This window comes from Macrobrachium nipponense, chromosome 35 (genome assembly GCF_015104395.2).
Source record: "Macrobrachium nipponense isolate FS-2020 chromosome 35, ASM1510439v2, whole genome shotgun sequence".
Taxonomy (NCBI): Eukaryota; Metazoa; Arthropoda; class Malacostraca; order Decapoda; family Palaemonidae; genus Macrobrachium; species Macrobrachium nipponense.
The window spans coordinates 32,029,575-32,047,967 of NC_061096.1; the positions used below are offsets into that span (position 1 = coordinate 32,029,575).

The following is an 18,393-nucleotide window of genomic DNA, read 5'->3' on the forward strand; positions in this document are numbered from 1 at the left end:
CAATAACTAACTTATGAAACATAAATTAAAATAACACACCCCAAGAAACAAAGACTGAAATTGCCAAGAATATCCCCAGGCCGCCTAACGAGAAATGAAAAAAAAAAAAAAACAGCACATATCACAAAGAGCCGAGATAATGGCTTTGAAAGCGAGCCTATTAGCGTCTCCCATTTTCTTTTACAGCATTTAGGCGGCCGTTGCTGTGTCAAGAAATTGGTGAATGATTCAATTTCGAATTAATCACAGCCCAATCTCGGGAGTTAATTGTTCGTCAAACGTTGTCACTCTTTGATATGCAGTACCACACGACGCACGTTCCAAAATCCACTCGACTCGAGATGATTATGACAGCATCGTCTAACGTCGCAATTAAAATTTCTCATAGTAATGGTAGCAGCAATAAATAAAATTAATATCAATAAGTTATTAGTTTTATTACTATAATTTAAAAGAGGGCAATGCAAATATTATTAATTTGTCGTCAAAAATAGCTCAAAAATTGTTAGTCGTCAACATATCCAAAACTCGAGCGTGCACACATGTACGTATGTGTGTATGCATTTATGTATATAGGGTATATATATCTATATATATGTGTATATTAATCTATATATATAATATATGTGTGTGTGTGTATGTATGTATGTATGTAGGTATGTATGTATGTATATATGTGTGTATATATATACTATATATATATATACACGTGTCTATATATAAATAAATATATATATATATATATATATATATATATATATATATATATCTAAGAGAATACCACAGGAAAATGATAAGCAGAAATCCAAGCGCTTTCGTCTTTACTGAGACATTGACAATGTCTTAGTAAAGACCGAAAGCGCTTGGATTTTCTGCCTTTCATTTTTCCTGTGGTTATTCGCATACTTAATGAGTCACGTGCATCTACGAGAGTTTTTTTAAGCATATATGTATATGTGCATATATATATATATAAGAATTATATATTATTATATAGATATATTATATATGAAATATATATATTTTAAATATGAATTATAGATATATATATAATATATTATATATATATATAGATATATATTATATATATATGTGTGTGTGTGTGTATGAGAGAAGAGAGAGAGAGAGAGAGAGAGAGAGAGAGAGACACCTTACAGACCTTACATCTTGTTCGGGTTGCCCCAGGTCCCTCAGTGTGAGGCACCTCTAATGTCTACCAGTGTGTTTCTAGTAAATCTTCCGGTATATTTTGCATCCTCCAATCTTGGATGGTCTGGGACGCAGCTTAGATATTTGTCGAGCTTATTCTTAAGCACATCTACGCTCACTCCTGATATATTCCTCAGATGAGCTGCCAACGCATTGAATAGACGCTGCATTATCGATGCTGGTGCGTAGTGGATTAATGTCCTGTGTGCTTTCCTTATTTTTCCTGGTATAGTTTTGGGCACTATTAATCTACCTCTGCTTGCTCTTTCTGATATTTTTAGCTCCATGATGTTTTCGGCAATTTTTTCTATCTGCTACCATGCTTGAATTATCATGTAGCGTTCTCTTCTCCTTTCTAGACTATTTAATTTTAAGGATTGTAGTCTTTCCCAGTAGTCAAGATCCTTAACCACTTCTATTCTAGCTGTAAAGGACCTTTGTACACTCTCTATTTGTGCAATATCCTTTTGATAGTGTGGGTACCATATCATATTGCAATATTCAAGTGGACTACCACAAACATATGTTTTATAAAGCATAATCATGTGTTCAGCTTTTCTTGTTTTCAAGTGCCGTAACAACATTCCCATTTTTGCTTTACATTTTGCCAATAGAATTACTATTTGATCATTGCATAACATGTTCCTATTCATCATCACCCCAAGGTCTTTAACTGCTTCCTTATTTGTGATTGTCTCATTATTGGTTCATATGCATATAGCTTTCCTTCTCTGTCTCCATAATTTATTGATTCAAATTTATCAGAGTTAAATACCATCCTATTTACCTCTGCCCAATCATATACTTTGTTAAGGTCTCTTTGTAGCGTGTTCCTATCTTCATCACAAGTAATTTCTCGACTTATTCTTGTGTCATGGGCGAAACTACTCATTACCGAGTCCATTAACATTACTATCTATGTCTGCAATCATAATAACAAACAGTAATGCGCTAACACCGTACCTGTGGCAACCGGATATTACCTTAGCTTCATCCGATTTCTCATTGTTTGCAATAACTATCTGTTTTCTGTTGTGTAAAAATTCTTTTAACCATCTTCCTACTTTATCCACTATATTATGTTTTCTAATTTTCTTCGCTAATATATTATGGTCTACCGCTTGTTTCAAAAGCTTTTGCAAAGTCTAGATAAACCACATCTGTTTCATTTCCGCTTTACATATTTTTGTATATGTTCTCACGTGGACTAACAGTTGGGTTTGTGTACTTTTTCCGGGTACGAAACCATGTTGTCCTATATTAAAAAAATTCATTATTTTTTATAAATGTTTCATAATATTTTTCTTCATTACCCTTTCATACACTATCATAAATATGTGATGTTAGACTCAAAGGCCTATAATTACTTGCCTCTAGTCTTGATCCACTTTTGAAAGTAGGGGTAATATATGCTAATTTGTGCTCATCATAAATTTGCCTGTCTACACTTTGTCTTAATAATATTGCAAGTGGCTTTGCGATAGAATGAACGACTTTCTTTAACAAAATAGGAGGGACACCATCAGCCCCTGCAGGAGCTCCATTTTTAATTTCATTAATAGCCTGCACAATATCAGCTTCGTTAATATCTATGTCTGCTAGATATTCACTATTTTCGTCCCTTACTTCTATATCATTATCTTCATTATCAATTCTAGGGGAAAATTCTCTCATATCGTTCTGCCAATATGTTGCATATTTCCTTTTTTTCAATTCGTTAATCCCCTTCGAATTCAATTAGAGGGGCCTATTGTTTCTATTCTTCCTTTTATTCATCTTTTTGTTTTTGCATACGAGTATAATAGTTTGGGGTTTTCTGATATTTAATAGGGTTTTTTCTTTCAAGTCCCCCGTTTTTCATTTTCTTTTGATTGTTATAATCTTTTGTTCCTGCATTTTCTATCTCACTTTTTAGTTTCGCTCAACGTCCATTTTTCATTTTCTTTTGATTGTATCATCTTTTGTTCTGCATTTTCTATCTTACTTTTTAGTTCGATCACTTTCCATGCATTTTTTTCTTTTGCAAGACCTTTTTTCCACTTTCTGATTTTCTGGAACAAGATCCTTCTGTCTCTTGGTATTCATGACTGATGTTTACTTTTCTTCTTTGGTATATATTTATCCACTATTTTCTCTAATATATTATAGTATCTCCGTATTTACCCTTATATCATCACGACGAAAATGTTATCCCAATCTTTGTTTAATTCTTCATTATTATCCTCTGACCATTTTATATTTTTTGAACTGTAGAAGTTGTATTTTCCATATCCTTATCCCTTTTTCATTTCTTGCTTCTATCTTTTTTCACTTGCTTTGGAATGGACTGTTAATTCTATGACATTATGGTCTGAAATACTCGCATTATAAACTATTATTTCTTAAACATAATTCACCTCGTTCACAAATACTAGGTCTAAAGTATTTTCCTTCCTTGTTGGCAGGTGATTTATTTGTTGAATGTTGTAGTCTAGTAGCATATCTAAAAGCTTTTCGAATTGCCTCTTATCTTCTGCACTACTATTACTCTCTTTTTTATATATATAAATACAACCACAATCTCCTATTCGTTCTTTCCAGTGTACGAAAGGAAAGTTTAAGTCTCAAGATAGGAGAATAATCCAGTCCTTGTGATTTCTACATATATCATCCAATTTTTCTATTATTATGTCAAACTCTTTAGTATTAGGGGGTCTATATATTACTATGTTCATTAATTTTTCAGATTCAAATTCTACCGCTATTAGTTCACATTCTGAGTTACTATATTTCTCATATATTTTTCCTTGTTTTTTGTCTTTCCCATATATTGCAGTTCCCCCTTGATTCCTATTTTTTCTATCTGATCTATAAGTTTGGAACCCTTTTATTTGATCGTCATTCCCAGGCTCTTGGGAATAACAGGTTTCACTTATATTCATTATATCTATTTTCTTTTCAATTTGGGTTAGTTCTTTTAAGAACTCTATTTTTCTTTTTGAGTTACTCAGAGAGAGAGAGAGAGAGAGAGAGAGAGAGAGAGAGAGAGAGATTCCAGTGATAACGAGCAAGCAGCATCACCATTTGCATCAAGAACGTAGTAGGTCTTCTCAAGGAAATTGATATTTTCTAAACGAAAACATCCGACAATATTAGAATTCTTGTTAATGCTACTCTTATCTGCCCCGGAAGATTGGATGTTTTATATGACTGACACCTCCCAGATTTCATGAGGCTCCCATATGTTTCTCTATGCAATCTTATCTCGGTGATATTTCCTTTTCATTCGTTATAATTTTCCTTCTTCTAACAAAAGACGAAATATTTCCTCCTCCTCCTCCTCCTCCTCCTCCTCCTCCTCCTCCTCCTCCTCCTCCTCCTCCTCCTCCTCCTCCTCCTCCTCCTCCTCCTTGTTTATTTTTGCCAAGGGAATATCAAGCATCACAACTGAAATTAATTAGTCCTGCAAGGCATTAATTAAATGTGATAGTCTAAATGCTACCTAGTCGCCAAACTCGAAGGAACGTTTTTCAGTATGAATATATATATATATATATATATATATATATATATATATATATATATATTATATATATATATATATATATAATATCATATATAATATATATATATATATATAATATATATATATATATAATAAATATATCTATATATATATATATATATATGTGTGTGTGTGTGTGTGTGTGTGTAACTAATTTTAATAATACCACGAAACCCTGATGCTACAAGAAAAAAATTAGGCGATAGAAACAAAGACTGACTGGTACCCTTTAAAAAAGGGGTGTGGGGAGGTCCTTGCAATCCCCTCCACTACACTCCGCCCCCTTCCATCACAGAATAAAAATAAAAAAAATTAAAAATATAGAAAATTACTCTGGTACCATTTTAAAAGGGGTGTGGGGATATCCCTGCAATCCTTTCCCCCTCCCTCCATCACCTCCCCCGCCCTAGTACTTTTCCCGTGGGAAAAGGTGAAGGCTCCATCCACCAGAAAAATAAAAATAAAAAAATAAAAATAAAATAATGAATCTGGTACCATTTAAAAATGGGTGTGGGGGATATCCCTGTAATCCTTCCCCCCTTCCCCCCTCTTCATCCATCACCTCCCCCGCCCTACTTTTCCCGTGGAAAAAGATGAAGGCTCCATCACAAAATAAAAATAAAAAACTAAAAAAAAAAAAAAAATGACTGGTACCATTTAAAAAGGGGTGTGGGGGGGATATCACTGCAATCCTTACCCCACGCCCCCCCTCCATCTCCTCCCCACCCTGTGGGAAAAGATGAAGGCCTGACTAGCACTTTTTTTCCCTAACTATGCAGTGTCTGATTGTCTCGTGGTGCGACAGATGGCGCCAGAGTGGCTCCTCGGACTGTTCTCTCAGGTTGCTTGGACGTCTGTTGTGGGGCCATTCGCCCTACGGCAGCCACAACAACACACAATTGCCTGCGCTCGCTTCTCATGGAGCCAAATAATGTCTTTTTTTAACTGTGTTGATCGGCATGTGCTACATTTATATTTTTTAAATTCGCAAATCTGCTGATGCGTAGCGTATTCTATGTTTGAGTTCAATGCATAATACTATTCAAATATACAAAAGCATATGCTTGAGGTCAAATTATTCTCTTTCTTTTTAATCTAAGTGTAGAACAGCATGTGTTCCGCATATTTATATTTCTTAATTCGCAAATCTGGTGATACGTAGAGGATTCTGTATGTTTGAGTTCATTGTGTAATACTATTCACACATGCGAAAGTATATGCCAGAGTTCAAATCATTCACACAAGCAAAAGCATATCTCTGATTATAAACATGTAATCCTATGCACACATGGAAAATCATATGCCTGACTTCAAATTATTCACACAAACACAAGCATATTTCTGATTATAAACATGTAATCCTATGCATACACGCAAAAGCATATGCCTGACTTCAAATTATTCACACAAGCAAAAGCATATTTCGGATTATAAACATGTAATCCTATGCACATGTAATATACCTGACTTCAAATTATTTATACAAGCAAAAGCATATTTCTGATTATAAACATGTAATCCTAATCACACATGCAAAAGCATATGTCTAAGTTCAAACATGTAATCCTATTCACACATGCAAGAATATAAATGTCTTAAGTTAAAACATGTTACCCTATTCACAGACACGAAAGCGAAAATAACAAGACAAAGTGAAACTTGCTGCGCTTCCACCCTAGACTACGGATGCATTCCCTCCGAAAGATATGTTCGTGTCTTAAGCATAAACAAAAACACAAAAATACAACCACCAGCGTCAAATAAATTTTCATCAGGAATTGTCATCGCAACTGCAAAATACAAAACGAATGGAGAGTGACTTTTCAAGTGTAGAAGTTGAAGAAATACGGAAAAACAGAGAAAATTAACCGTCAAACAACCATCCAAAAGACTAAAGAACGAACTAACAAAGGTTAAAAATATATGACCTTGAATACAATCATTACTCAGATAAAAATAAAGGTTTCAATGAATCAATTTCGGAACAAATCAAGCAGAATTAAGAGTGAATTAAAGGAAAAATTATCAATATCGGTGGCAATATGGAAATCACCCATGTTGACGGTCAAGTGACATCACTTGAACGATCTTGCTTGAAATTAAAGTTTTATCCGTCGTAAAACACTTTTACATAGATAACAGACGAAAAATAATGGAGGATAGTGCTAACACACACACACACACACAAAATGAGTGACCAGTGAGACAATCTTTACGAGAATACTGCGACTGAGCAATTGGATCAAGACACTTCTCAACTACTTGGCCTCTAAAGGGGAGACGCTGGCTTCCGTTCTTTTTCTGGGCGAGTACAGGAAATCTGTTTGTATGCCAGTCCCATCAGCCTCTGACCTTAGACAGACAGGCAGAGAGAGAGAGAGAGAGCGAGCTCCTGGCCAGACAATGTATGGATGGATGAAGCCCGTCAGCCAGACGCTCCATGTAATGATGTCATCAATATACTCGTCCCCACCACCCCCGCCCCTCGCCCCATTCCAGAAGTCCTTCCTCGCTGCCCTTCCATTACCATTCCTCTCCCATTCCAGGGAACACCTTCAACACTCGGGTGAATTGTGACGGCAATTACCGGTTACGATGCTACTGTGTTACATGATGGAATCTTGAGCTCTGAATTCCAAAGGCTCAGGTGCTGACTGACTCTCTCTCTCTCTCTCTCTCTCTCTCTCTCTCTCTCTCTCTCTCTCTCTCACACACACACACACACACACAAATACATTCCCAGAGAGAGAGGGAGAGAGAGAGAACACTGTGTCAAAATCGCTCCTGTTAGTCAATTTCAATTGTTCGAAGATTTTTTGAGAAAATCTGTAAATCAAACCATGAAAAAAAATAACAGCATCAAACCCAATAAATACAATCATCTTCAATAAAGATTATATTTTAACTTCACAAAGAAATAAAACTTTCTAAACTTGCACCAAAACGAAATAACACTGAGAACAAAATAATAAAGCAGGCAATAAAGAAAAAAACTTACACTGACGTTTAAATCCAATAACAGGAGAGCGGAAGGAAACGAAATGCCCAAACATACCAGTGACAGACTCCTCATGCACAAACCGTTCACTCGGTTAAATCAAACATTCATTTCTCCGCCAAACACAGCAACTACAACAAATCAAGCAGACCGCAATCGCTCACTACTGGAACAGCAATATTCAAAGCAAACATCAAATATGAACACGGGTGCGTGAATATATAAATGGTCTGCAAGAGCAAGGGAATGAATTTGTGTACATGTATATATGTATGTACATGTAATACCCACAAACACACACACACACACAAACACATGTGGATGTATTCTCCCACTTAGAAACAAGGTCTCATATGGCCCCCCCCTCCCCCCAACAATCTTATTTCACTCTCTCCCTTGATCTAGTGCTATGATCATTGTAATCAAGGTTTTCTCCTGCTAAATATAATATATATATATATATATATATATATATATATATATATATATATATATATATGTGTGTGTGTGTGTGTTGTGTGTGTATATACTCAGCCACTCGGAAACAAGGTCCTGATATGCCCTCTCTCCCTCTCTCTCTCTCTCTCTCTCTCTCTCTCTCTCTCTCTCTCTCATTATCCTGCTCTTCTTCTTGTGGTCATATGCTAGGGTTATTGTATTGAAGGGTTGTCTCCTTGTAGTATTTTATTTAATTTTGTATACATACACGCACATTATATATATTATATATATATATATATATATATATATATATATATATAATATATATATATATATATATAGTGCGTGTATATATACAAATTTATTTTAAATAAAATACTACGAGGAGCAACCCTTCAATACAATAACCCTAGCATATGACCACAAGAAGAAGAGCAGGATAATGAGAGAAGAGAGAGAGAGAGAAGAGAGAGAGAGAGAGAGAGAGAGAGAGAGAGAGGGCATATCAGGGCCTTGTTTCCGAGTGGCCGAGTAGCAACAGGGCCACCTGGTACTAATGGATGACGGATGGGAAAACAGAAACCTGACGAAAGGGAATTTCTGAGAGGCTGTCAAATAATTCCCGGTAACTTTTCCTAACCTGTCTATACGGTCGAGGAATGAAGCCTTTCGCGAGGGTTACAAGGAGTTACAAGTATAAGGATGTCTCAAAGACTTATTAGTCCATCCGAGGAGACATCGGGTGCGGGTAGGGGGAGCCGAAGGAGAGAGAGAGAGAGAGAGAGAGAGAGAGAGAGAGAGAGAGAGAGAGAGAGAGAGAGAGAGAGAGAGCAACTTTTAGTTATTCCCAAGTAACAACAAGGAAAGGGTGGCTAGTAAATAAACATGAGAGAGAGAGAGAGAGAGAGAGAGAGAGAGAGAGAGAATCCTGACCCACAGATGTCACTAAGACAAGAAGATAGTCATTCGAGGTCACACGGCCCTACCAGTGCTACTGCTAAACTACTACTACACGTCGCCAGACCGTAAAATCAATCCCGTTGGCATCTGCAGTGTCTATAGTGTGTCCGTCTGAAATGCTTTCATTCGCTTTATCTGCTCCTGATTTAATTCCATCTAAAAGTGATAGTCCCTAGACTGTTTGAATTCGTGTATTTGAATTTTTGCTTGGATTTGTCTTCACTGACTCTCATAAGCACAACATTTATCATAAACTTATCATAAGCAAATCATTTATATAATATGAATTACTTTCATCCTATGTGCTCGTACTGTCTTATACTGTGTGCTGTATTTCATCTCTCTCTTCGTCTTAATTTCCCTAATCTGTACAGAAAAATAGAATATTTAGAATTGGCATGATAGAGAAATTCCTAAATACAAAAAATACAGTGAAAAGTGAAAGACAGTAATTACTGTTACTTAATTAAGTGGTAAATAATCCAAACGAAGAATTAAAGGAGGTAGTGTGTGTGTGTTTGCTGGTTTGAGAGATACAGAGGGGGCGGGGGAGAGAGAGAGAGAGAGAGAGAGAGAGAGAGAGAGAGAGAGACTCTTAGTGACAAGCAAGCAACAACACTGAAACGATGATAGTAAACGAACACGAGAGAGAGAGCGAGAGAGAGAGAGAGAGAGAGAGAGAGAGAGAGAGAGAGAGAGAGAGAGAAAACTCCTAGTCACAACAAAGCAGCAACAATGAAACTGTCATAGTAAATAAAAACACGAGAGAGAGAGAGAGAGAGAGAGAGAGAGAGAGAGAGAGAGAGAGAGAGCCATGAGGGCAAGCGGAGAGACAAAAACGACCGAGAGGACGTTTAATCTGTCGGAAAGAAGAGAAAGGGAAATGGAGGGGAGGGGCGGAAAACTGTTTACCCTTGGACGAACAGGAGGTCAAATGCGATTTAGATTTCTCTGAGTTTGCCGCGCGGGGACACTTAGACCACAACAGAAAGGACGGCGGAACCCACAGGGAAGAGAGAGAGAGAGAGAGAGAGAGAGAGAGACTTAGACCACAGGAGTAAGGACAGCGGAACACACAGGGAAGAGAGAGATAGAAAGAGAGAAATTTAGACCACAGGAGAAAGGACGGCGGAACAAACAGGGAAGAGAGAGGATAGGAAAGAGGAGAAATTTAGACCCAGAGAAAGGACGGCGGAACCCACAGGTAAGAGTTGAGAGAGAGTAGAGAGAGAGAGAGAGAGAGAGACCACAGGAGAAAGGACGGCGGAACCCACAGGGAAGAGAGAGAGAGAGAGAGAGAGACTTAAACCACAGAAGAATGGGAGCGGAACCACACAGAGAGAGAGAGAGAGAGAGAGAGAATCCATATTGAGACGGATAGAAAAAAAGGTACATGAAAATGAGACTTGGAGGAAACGAGCAGAACAACAGTACAGGGAAGAAGAAGATGATGATGATGAAGAAGAAGAGGGGAAATATAGCACCCCAAAGCCGGAGATGAACTAACGAGGACGGAAGACAAGGCCAGAAGGAAAACGAAAGTCGATGATTGAGGGAGGAAAGGAAACCGGGAATAAGGTGGATTAAGCGAAGGAGAAACCGATTAAAAGAATGAGAAGAAGACAGCGATGCAAAGGAAACTATTATTAAATGACATGGAAAGAGGAACCAGGAGAGGAGGAGAGAGAGAGAGAGAGAGAGAGAGAGAGAGAGAGAGAGAGATCCCGCGGGTACACAGGATAATCACGTTGAAAAGAAGAGAATAAGCAAAAAAGATGAACGGAGGGAACAGCTAATACGAAAAGGGCATATGGAGGAGGGACGATGAGAGAAGAGGTAGGAATAAATGACCGTAAAGGGAATCAGAGGAAAAATGTTATTGAACGACATTTAAATACAGTAAATTGTATATACATTAAATGGAATTAATAATGTCTTTGGTCATCGAAGCCGGATGATAAGCATTTGTATTAAAGAAAAGACTCAAGACACAACTTTTCAAGAGAGAGAGAGAGAGAGAGAGAGAGAGAGAGAGAGAGAGAGAGAGAGAGAGAGAGAGAGAGAGAATGTCATACGATCTCCCTCGATATTAACAGAAAACGAAGGATAGCGCTTAAGAGTTAATGGAAAATGTAATAACTGTAATAATGGGAGAATGAAAAGGAGAAACGACATGCGAATGTTAAAGAATGAATAACATAGCACAGGAAAAAAACAGAAAAAAAACGGAAATAAAAAAATAATAGATAGGAAAAGACAGCTGTGCCATAAACAGCCGAAGAAACAAGGTCGAGTTATTCAGGGTAAGCACACCTATAAATACACATATATATGTATACATATGTGTATATGTAAATATATATATATATATATATATATATATATATATATATATATATATATATATATATATATGTATATATATATATATGATATATATATATATATATATATATATATATATGTATGTATGCATATGTATAACAGATCACGAAAGTTAGGAACGTGATAAATCCATAATAAAGATAAATGCCACGAAGGAAAAATAAAACGAAGGGAGTCTGCGAGATCTTTCGCTGAAAAGCCCTTTACTTAAGCAGCTACTGACAAAAATACGAGAAAAGACAATACAAGAAGGTTCGTATAACTGACAGATAGGGATTATAGAAGGATTAGTGCCTAGAATCCGACACACCTGGAAGATAAGAAACCTTCCCAAACAAGCATAAACAAAGGGTGCAATAAAGAAAGGTTTAAGAATCATCTCAGATACAATCTCCAGACAATTAAAGGATTATAGGTGACAGCTATACGGAACCTGGTAGACAAAAACCATATTCACAAAAAATGACAGACATACATTACAATAAAAAATTTTTTTTTAATAACTCTAAGGCAACTGATTTTTATTTAAGTCAGTAATTATATATTTGAGGTCATTCTTAAACATGTTACAGATACAAGGGTCTAAATGAAAAAGGCCACGACTAACATTGAAATTACAATGAAAAGTAATTGTATTAAAGCAGATTCTAAAAGATTTCGTGATAAGTACATCTCTTGACCGTGCAATTTACTGAACTGTCAATCCAATTAATTCGGTGGTTGTTTTCACTTAAATGAATAAATAATGCATTAGATTTTTGCCCAGTTTTTACAGAGTATTTATGCTGGCTTAGCCTTACTCTAAGCCCTTGCTCGACTGTCCCAGGTAGAATGAGGGACAATCCATACATGGAATTTTATATATTATGTTGTGCTTTCTCGGTGGGCCATTTTTATTAACATTCTTTTTTAGTGTGATATTATAGTTAGAAACAAGGTTGACATTAAAGCTTTTAACAATGGTTTAATGGTTTCAAATCCGTTAAAATAAGGCAAACTGAGAATGTTCTTAGAATTTTCTTTCTGTGTGTTGTTTTCAGTATAAAACTTTTTGTGGGCTTTATTAAAACAAATGTCTAATATATGTGAAGGATAGCTAAATCTTTCCCTATTTTTCTTATGTATTCAATTTCTTGATCCAAATATTGTGGAATGACAATTCGTAATGCTCGTAAAAAACATAGAGGAAAAAATTGATATTTTTATATTAAGATGGTGGCCTGAGAAGAAATGAACATAAGTTAAGTTGTTAGTCGGTTTCCTATAAATACTGAATTTACATTGAAATGGTTCTCTATGTATCAAAACATCTAAGAAAGGGAGGCAATTGTCTTTTTCTAATTCTAGAGTAAACTTAATCGATGGTACCTGGTTATTTAATTTAGAGAGTAAATCATTTACATCAATACCGACAGGAAGAACAGCTAAACAATCATCAACGTAACGATACCCACTTTACAGGAATATGAATGATATTAGGTAAGTAGCGTTTTCGAAGAATTCCATATACAGGTTTGAGAGCAATGGTGATAAAGGATTTCCCATTGCCATGCCAAAAAATTTGTTGATAAAATTCACCATTGAATATAAACTTACAATCACAAATGCACAAACTCGTGAGTGAAATAATGTGACTTATAGGTAGAGGTAATTCATGCTGAGTTAGTCATTGCTAAGATATTCTAAAATAGAGTCTATAGGGACTTTAGTAAAAAGAGAACATACGTCAAAACTAACGAATCTAACGAATCTACCTTACTTATATGGATTAGTCAAAACGCACAAAGAAAATAACCCTATGCGGCCTATTATCAGTACTGTTGGTTCAATTTCATATAAAACTCTCGAATTATATCACTAAGATCTGTCCCCGTTACTTGGAACCATCTCCGATTCTCATATATATAATTCTCTAGATTTAGTTGTATAAATTATACAAAATTTGCTCTTTGCCTACTGATAGATTCGTTAGTTTTGACGTATGTTCTCTTTTTACTAAAGTCCCTATAGACTCTATTTTAGAATATCTTAGCAATGAACTAACTCAGCATGAATTACCTCTACCTATAAGTCACATTATTTCACTCACGAGTTTGTGCATTTGTGATTGTAAGTTTATATTCAATGGTGAATTTATCAACAAATTTTTGTTTTTGGCATGGCAATGGGAAATCCTTTATCACCATTGCTCTCAAACCTGTATATGGAATTCTTCGAAAAACGCTACTTACCTAATATCATTCATATTCCTGTTAAAGTGGTATCGTTTACGTTGATGATTGTTTAGCTGTTCTTCCTGTCGGTATTGATGTAAATGATTTACTCTCTAAATTTAAATAACCAGGTACCATCGATTAAGTTTACTCTAGCAATTAGAAAAAGACAATTGCTCCCTTTCTTAGATGTTTTGATACATAGAGAACCATTTCAATGTAAATTCAGTATTTATAGGAAACCGACTAACAACTTAACTTATGTTCATTTCTTCTCAGGCCACCATCTTAATATAAAAATATCAATTTTTTCCTCTGTTTTTACGAGCATTACGAATTGTCAGTCCACAATATTTGGATCAAGAAATTGAATACATAAGAAAAATAGGGAAAGATTTATGCTATCCTTCACATATATTAGACATTTGTTTTAATAAAGCCCACAAAAAAGTTTTATACTGAAAACAACACACAGAAAGAAAATTCTAAGAACATTCTCAGTTTGCCTTATTTTAACGGATTTGGAAACCATTAAACCATTGTTAAAAGCTTTTAATGTCAACCTTGTTTTTTCCTATAATAACACACTAAGAAGAATGTTAATAAAAAATGGACCCAGAGAAAGCAACAACATAATATATAAAATTCCATGTATGGAGTTGTCCCTCATTCTACCTGGGACAGTCGAGCAAGGGCTTAGAAGTAAGGCTAAGCCAGCATAAATACTCTGTAAAAACTGGGCAAAAATCTAATGCATTATTTATTCATTTAAGTGAAAACAACCACCGAATTAATTGGATTGACAGTTCAGTAATTGCACGGTCAAGAGATGTCTTATCACGAAATCTTTTAGAATCTGCTTTAATACAACTTACTTTTCATTGTAATTTCAATGTTAGTCGTGGCCTTTTTCATTTAGACCCTTGTATCTGTAACATGTTTAAGAATGACCTCAAATATATAATTACTGACTTAAATAAAAAAAATCAGTTGCCTTAGAGTTATTAAAAAAATTTTTTTATTGTAATGTATGTCTGTCATTTTTTGTGAATATGGTTTTGTCTACCAGGTTCCGTATAAGCTGTCACCTATAATCCTTTAATTGTAATGTCGGAGATTGTATCTGAGATGATTGTCTTAAACTTTAATTGCACCCTTGTTTATGCTTGTTTGGGAAGGTTTCTTATCTTCCAGGTGTGTCGGAGGATTCTAGGCACTAATCCTTCTATAATCCCCTATCTGTCAGTTATACGAACCTTCTTGTATGTCTTTTCTCGTATATTTTTTGTCAGTAGCTGCTTAAGTAAAGGGCTTTTCAGCCGAAAGATCTCGCAGACTCCTTTCGTTTATTTTTCCTTCGTGGCATTTATCTTTTTATGTATGCATATGTATACGTGTGCATCTGTGAAAAGATGGGAAAACATCAAAATCAGGAAGAGAGAGAGGGAGAGGTGGTGGCGTATTTTAAGAGGGATACGATGCACTGTTAATTTGCCTTCAGTGAAGTGTAATTGTAGCTTCATACGCAATTCAATAGGCAGGTAGTTGTGTATATTATTATTATTATTATTATTATTTATTATTATTGTATATATATACAATATATTATATATACATACATAACACACACACACACACACACACACACACACACATGATATATATATATATATATATATATATATATATATATATACATATATTTACATGCATCCGATATACTATACAACCAGAACAAGAATGATCATATGCAACCATCTCCATCAGAGTCACCCAGTAATAAGCGAGAACCGACTGGAGGAGGAGGAGGACGACGACGACGACGACCAAAGAGTGTCACGTAGAGAGCAGTAAGTTAAGATGATGCCTCAGCAATTATTCAAGGAAGGGCAAAGGGCCGGAAGGGGGATGGCTACGAGGAGAAAGGAAAGGAAGATATATTGGCTCGGGTTATTTCGACGAGAAACTAAGTCGCACTTTCCCCACTTGTTGACACACTTATAACCAATGTGTAAAAATTTATATATATATATTATATACATATATAAAACGTATATATATATATATATATATATATATATATATATATATATATATATGTGTATAAGAACGCAGGTACATTTACATACACATGGCATGACGTGAGTATATATAAATGACAAAATTTTAAATTGGATAATCTATAATATAATATATTAATATATATATATATATATATATGTGTGTGTGTGTGTGTGTGTGTGTGGATAATAAATATACAAACATGATTCCTTATAAGAAAACAAGTGCATCTCGTACCACCTAATATCTGTTCATATCATTCCTTATGACAACAGTATTCCAGTTCATTAATGCGGTTAAGAAACTCGCCCCCGCCCCCCAGAAAATTCACCTACATTTAATACTACCGTATTTTCGTTACCATAACTTACAAGGTATATTTCCAAATATGTCAGTAAAAAAAGAGAATTTCAAGAATTTTTGAATACGAGTAAAAGATTAAACAAAATGCTGGACGTTTAATAAACTATTTCCAGCGATTTGGGACAAAATTCCACGAAGAGACAGCCGAATTTCACCCAAGACCTTTCAAGGTCTAAGCAATTACTACATGTGTGTGTGTTTGAGAGAGAGAGAGAGAGAGAGAGAGAGAGAGAGGAGATGAGAGAGAGAGAGAGGGGGGGGGGGGGGGGGTGAGAGAGAGAGAGAGAGAGAGAGAGCAATCAACAAATAATCAACGATTTCCAAGGCCATTCTATTGGCTTCGTTTTCTAAAACTGTCATATTATTACTGACAAAAATATATGATTCCAGACATGTCGTGCGTCCTCGATGAAAGACTGACTCTTGAAAGAATGAATAAACACGTAGTATAATATATACTACATATACATATATATATGATATATATATATATATATATATATATATATATATATATATTAACACATATACACATATACGTGTATATAATATATATATATATATATATATATATATATATATATATATATATATATATATACCATAGTGTGTGTTTGTGTCTATAAGAGAGAGACAGACAGACAGACAGTAGCAGTAGCAGAGATGGCTGGTGTCCGTGGAAAGCCGGTGGCAAGTACTGATAATCATGTCCCATTAAACTTCCATCGTCATTCTCCAGCTGATAGGACCAAGGAGAAACAATTAATTTCGGCCATTTTCTGTTTAATTACACTTTTATAATCTTGTATGCTTTCCATGGGGATGGGGATATATATATATATATATTATATATATATATATATATATAATATATATATATATATATATATATATATATTAATATAATATATAATATACGTATATATATACGTATATATATATATATATAGTGGAGTATATAGAGAGAGTGAGAGTTTAGTAAGAGATGAGAGAGAGAGAGAGAGAGAGAGAGAGAGATGAGAGAGAGAGAGCGATCGTTTTCTAGGCCTTTCGAGAATAGGGAGGGAGGATTTTACAACACATTAAAGAAAATTATTAAGGTTGGCCGAATGCCCAGACAAGCGTTAGTTTCGAGGGGCCTCAGTTATTCATTAATTAAGTTTATGGTGTATATGTAAGGACCCATAAACTCGCTCCTTTTCTCCCTCACTCAAACACCCGTCGGTCGTGTGATTATGGTCTTCTCTCTCTCTCTCTCTCTCTCTCTCTCTCTCTCTCTCTCTTATAAACTCACACTATATATATATATATATATATAGTAATATATATATTATATATAGTATATACGTATATATATATATATATAATATATATATATATAATATATATAGATATATATATATATATAGATATATATATATATATATCCCCATCCCCATTTGGAAAAGCATACAAGATTATAAAGTGTAATTAAACAGAAAATGGCCGAAATTAATTGTTCTCCCTTGGTCCTATCAGCTGGAGAATGACGATGGAAGTTTAATGGGACATGATTATCAGTACTTGCCACCGCTTCCACGGACACCAGCCATCTCTGCTACTGCTACTGTCTGTCTGTCTCTCTCCTCTTATAGACACAAACACACACTATATATATATATATATATATATATATATATATTATACCAACAGTATATGTGTATAGTGGGTATATAATATATATATATATATATATTATACACGTAATAGTACACGTATAATATATATATATATATATATAATATATATATATATATATATATATATATATATATACCCATATTTATCTACAGCCTCGACATATATACACCTACACACTAATATATATCTATATATATATATATATATTATATATATTACATAGATTATACATTACATATATATAATATATATATATATTATATATATATATATATATATAATATATATATATATATATTAATATACCAATATAAAAAATTCCATAATGCTGTCCACTTCTATCCCTAGTTATTAGGACAGGTCTACGTTACCTGGCTATTTGACCAACACGCTTAATTCAAATGTAACAATAATTATCATGATATTATGTACATCTAATATCAGAATAACCAAACACACACTCACTAATTGGAGATAAAAAAGGCGTAGAAAACAAAAATCTAAAGCATTAGCGATATACAAAAAAACAATTAACTTCA

General features: G+C 34.7%; 1 protein-coding gene across 1 annotated transcript in view; it reads right to left on the minus strand.

The window, feature by feature from the left end:
• Positions 1 to 4,477: 4,477 nt before the first annotated feature.
• The window catches only part of LOC135208312 (EH domain-binding protein 1-like protein 1), a 323,948-nt gene continuing 310,032 nt past the window's right edge, over positions 4,478 to 18,393 (minus strand). Inside the window, exon 12 of the mRNA XM_064240415.1 lies at positions 4,478 to 4,635. Within this exon, the coding sequence (XP_064096485.1) occupies positions 4,478 to 4,635 (158 nt within the window). The remainder of the gene's footprint in view (positions 4,636 to 18,393) is intronic.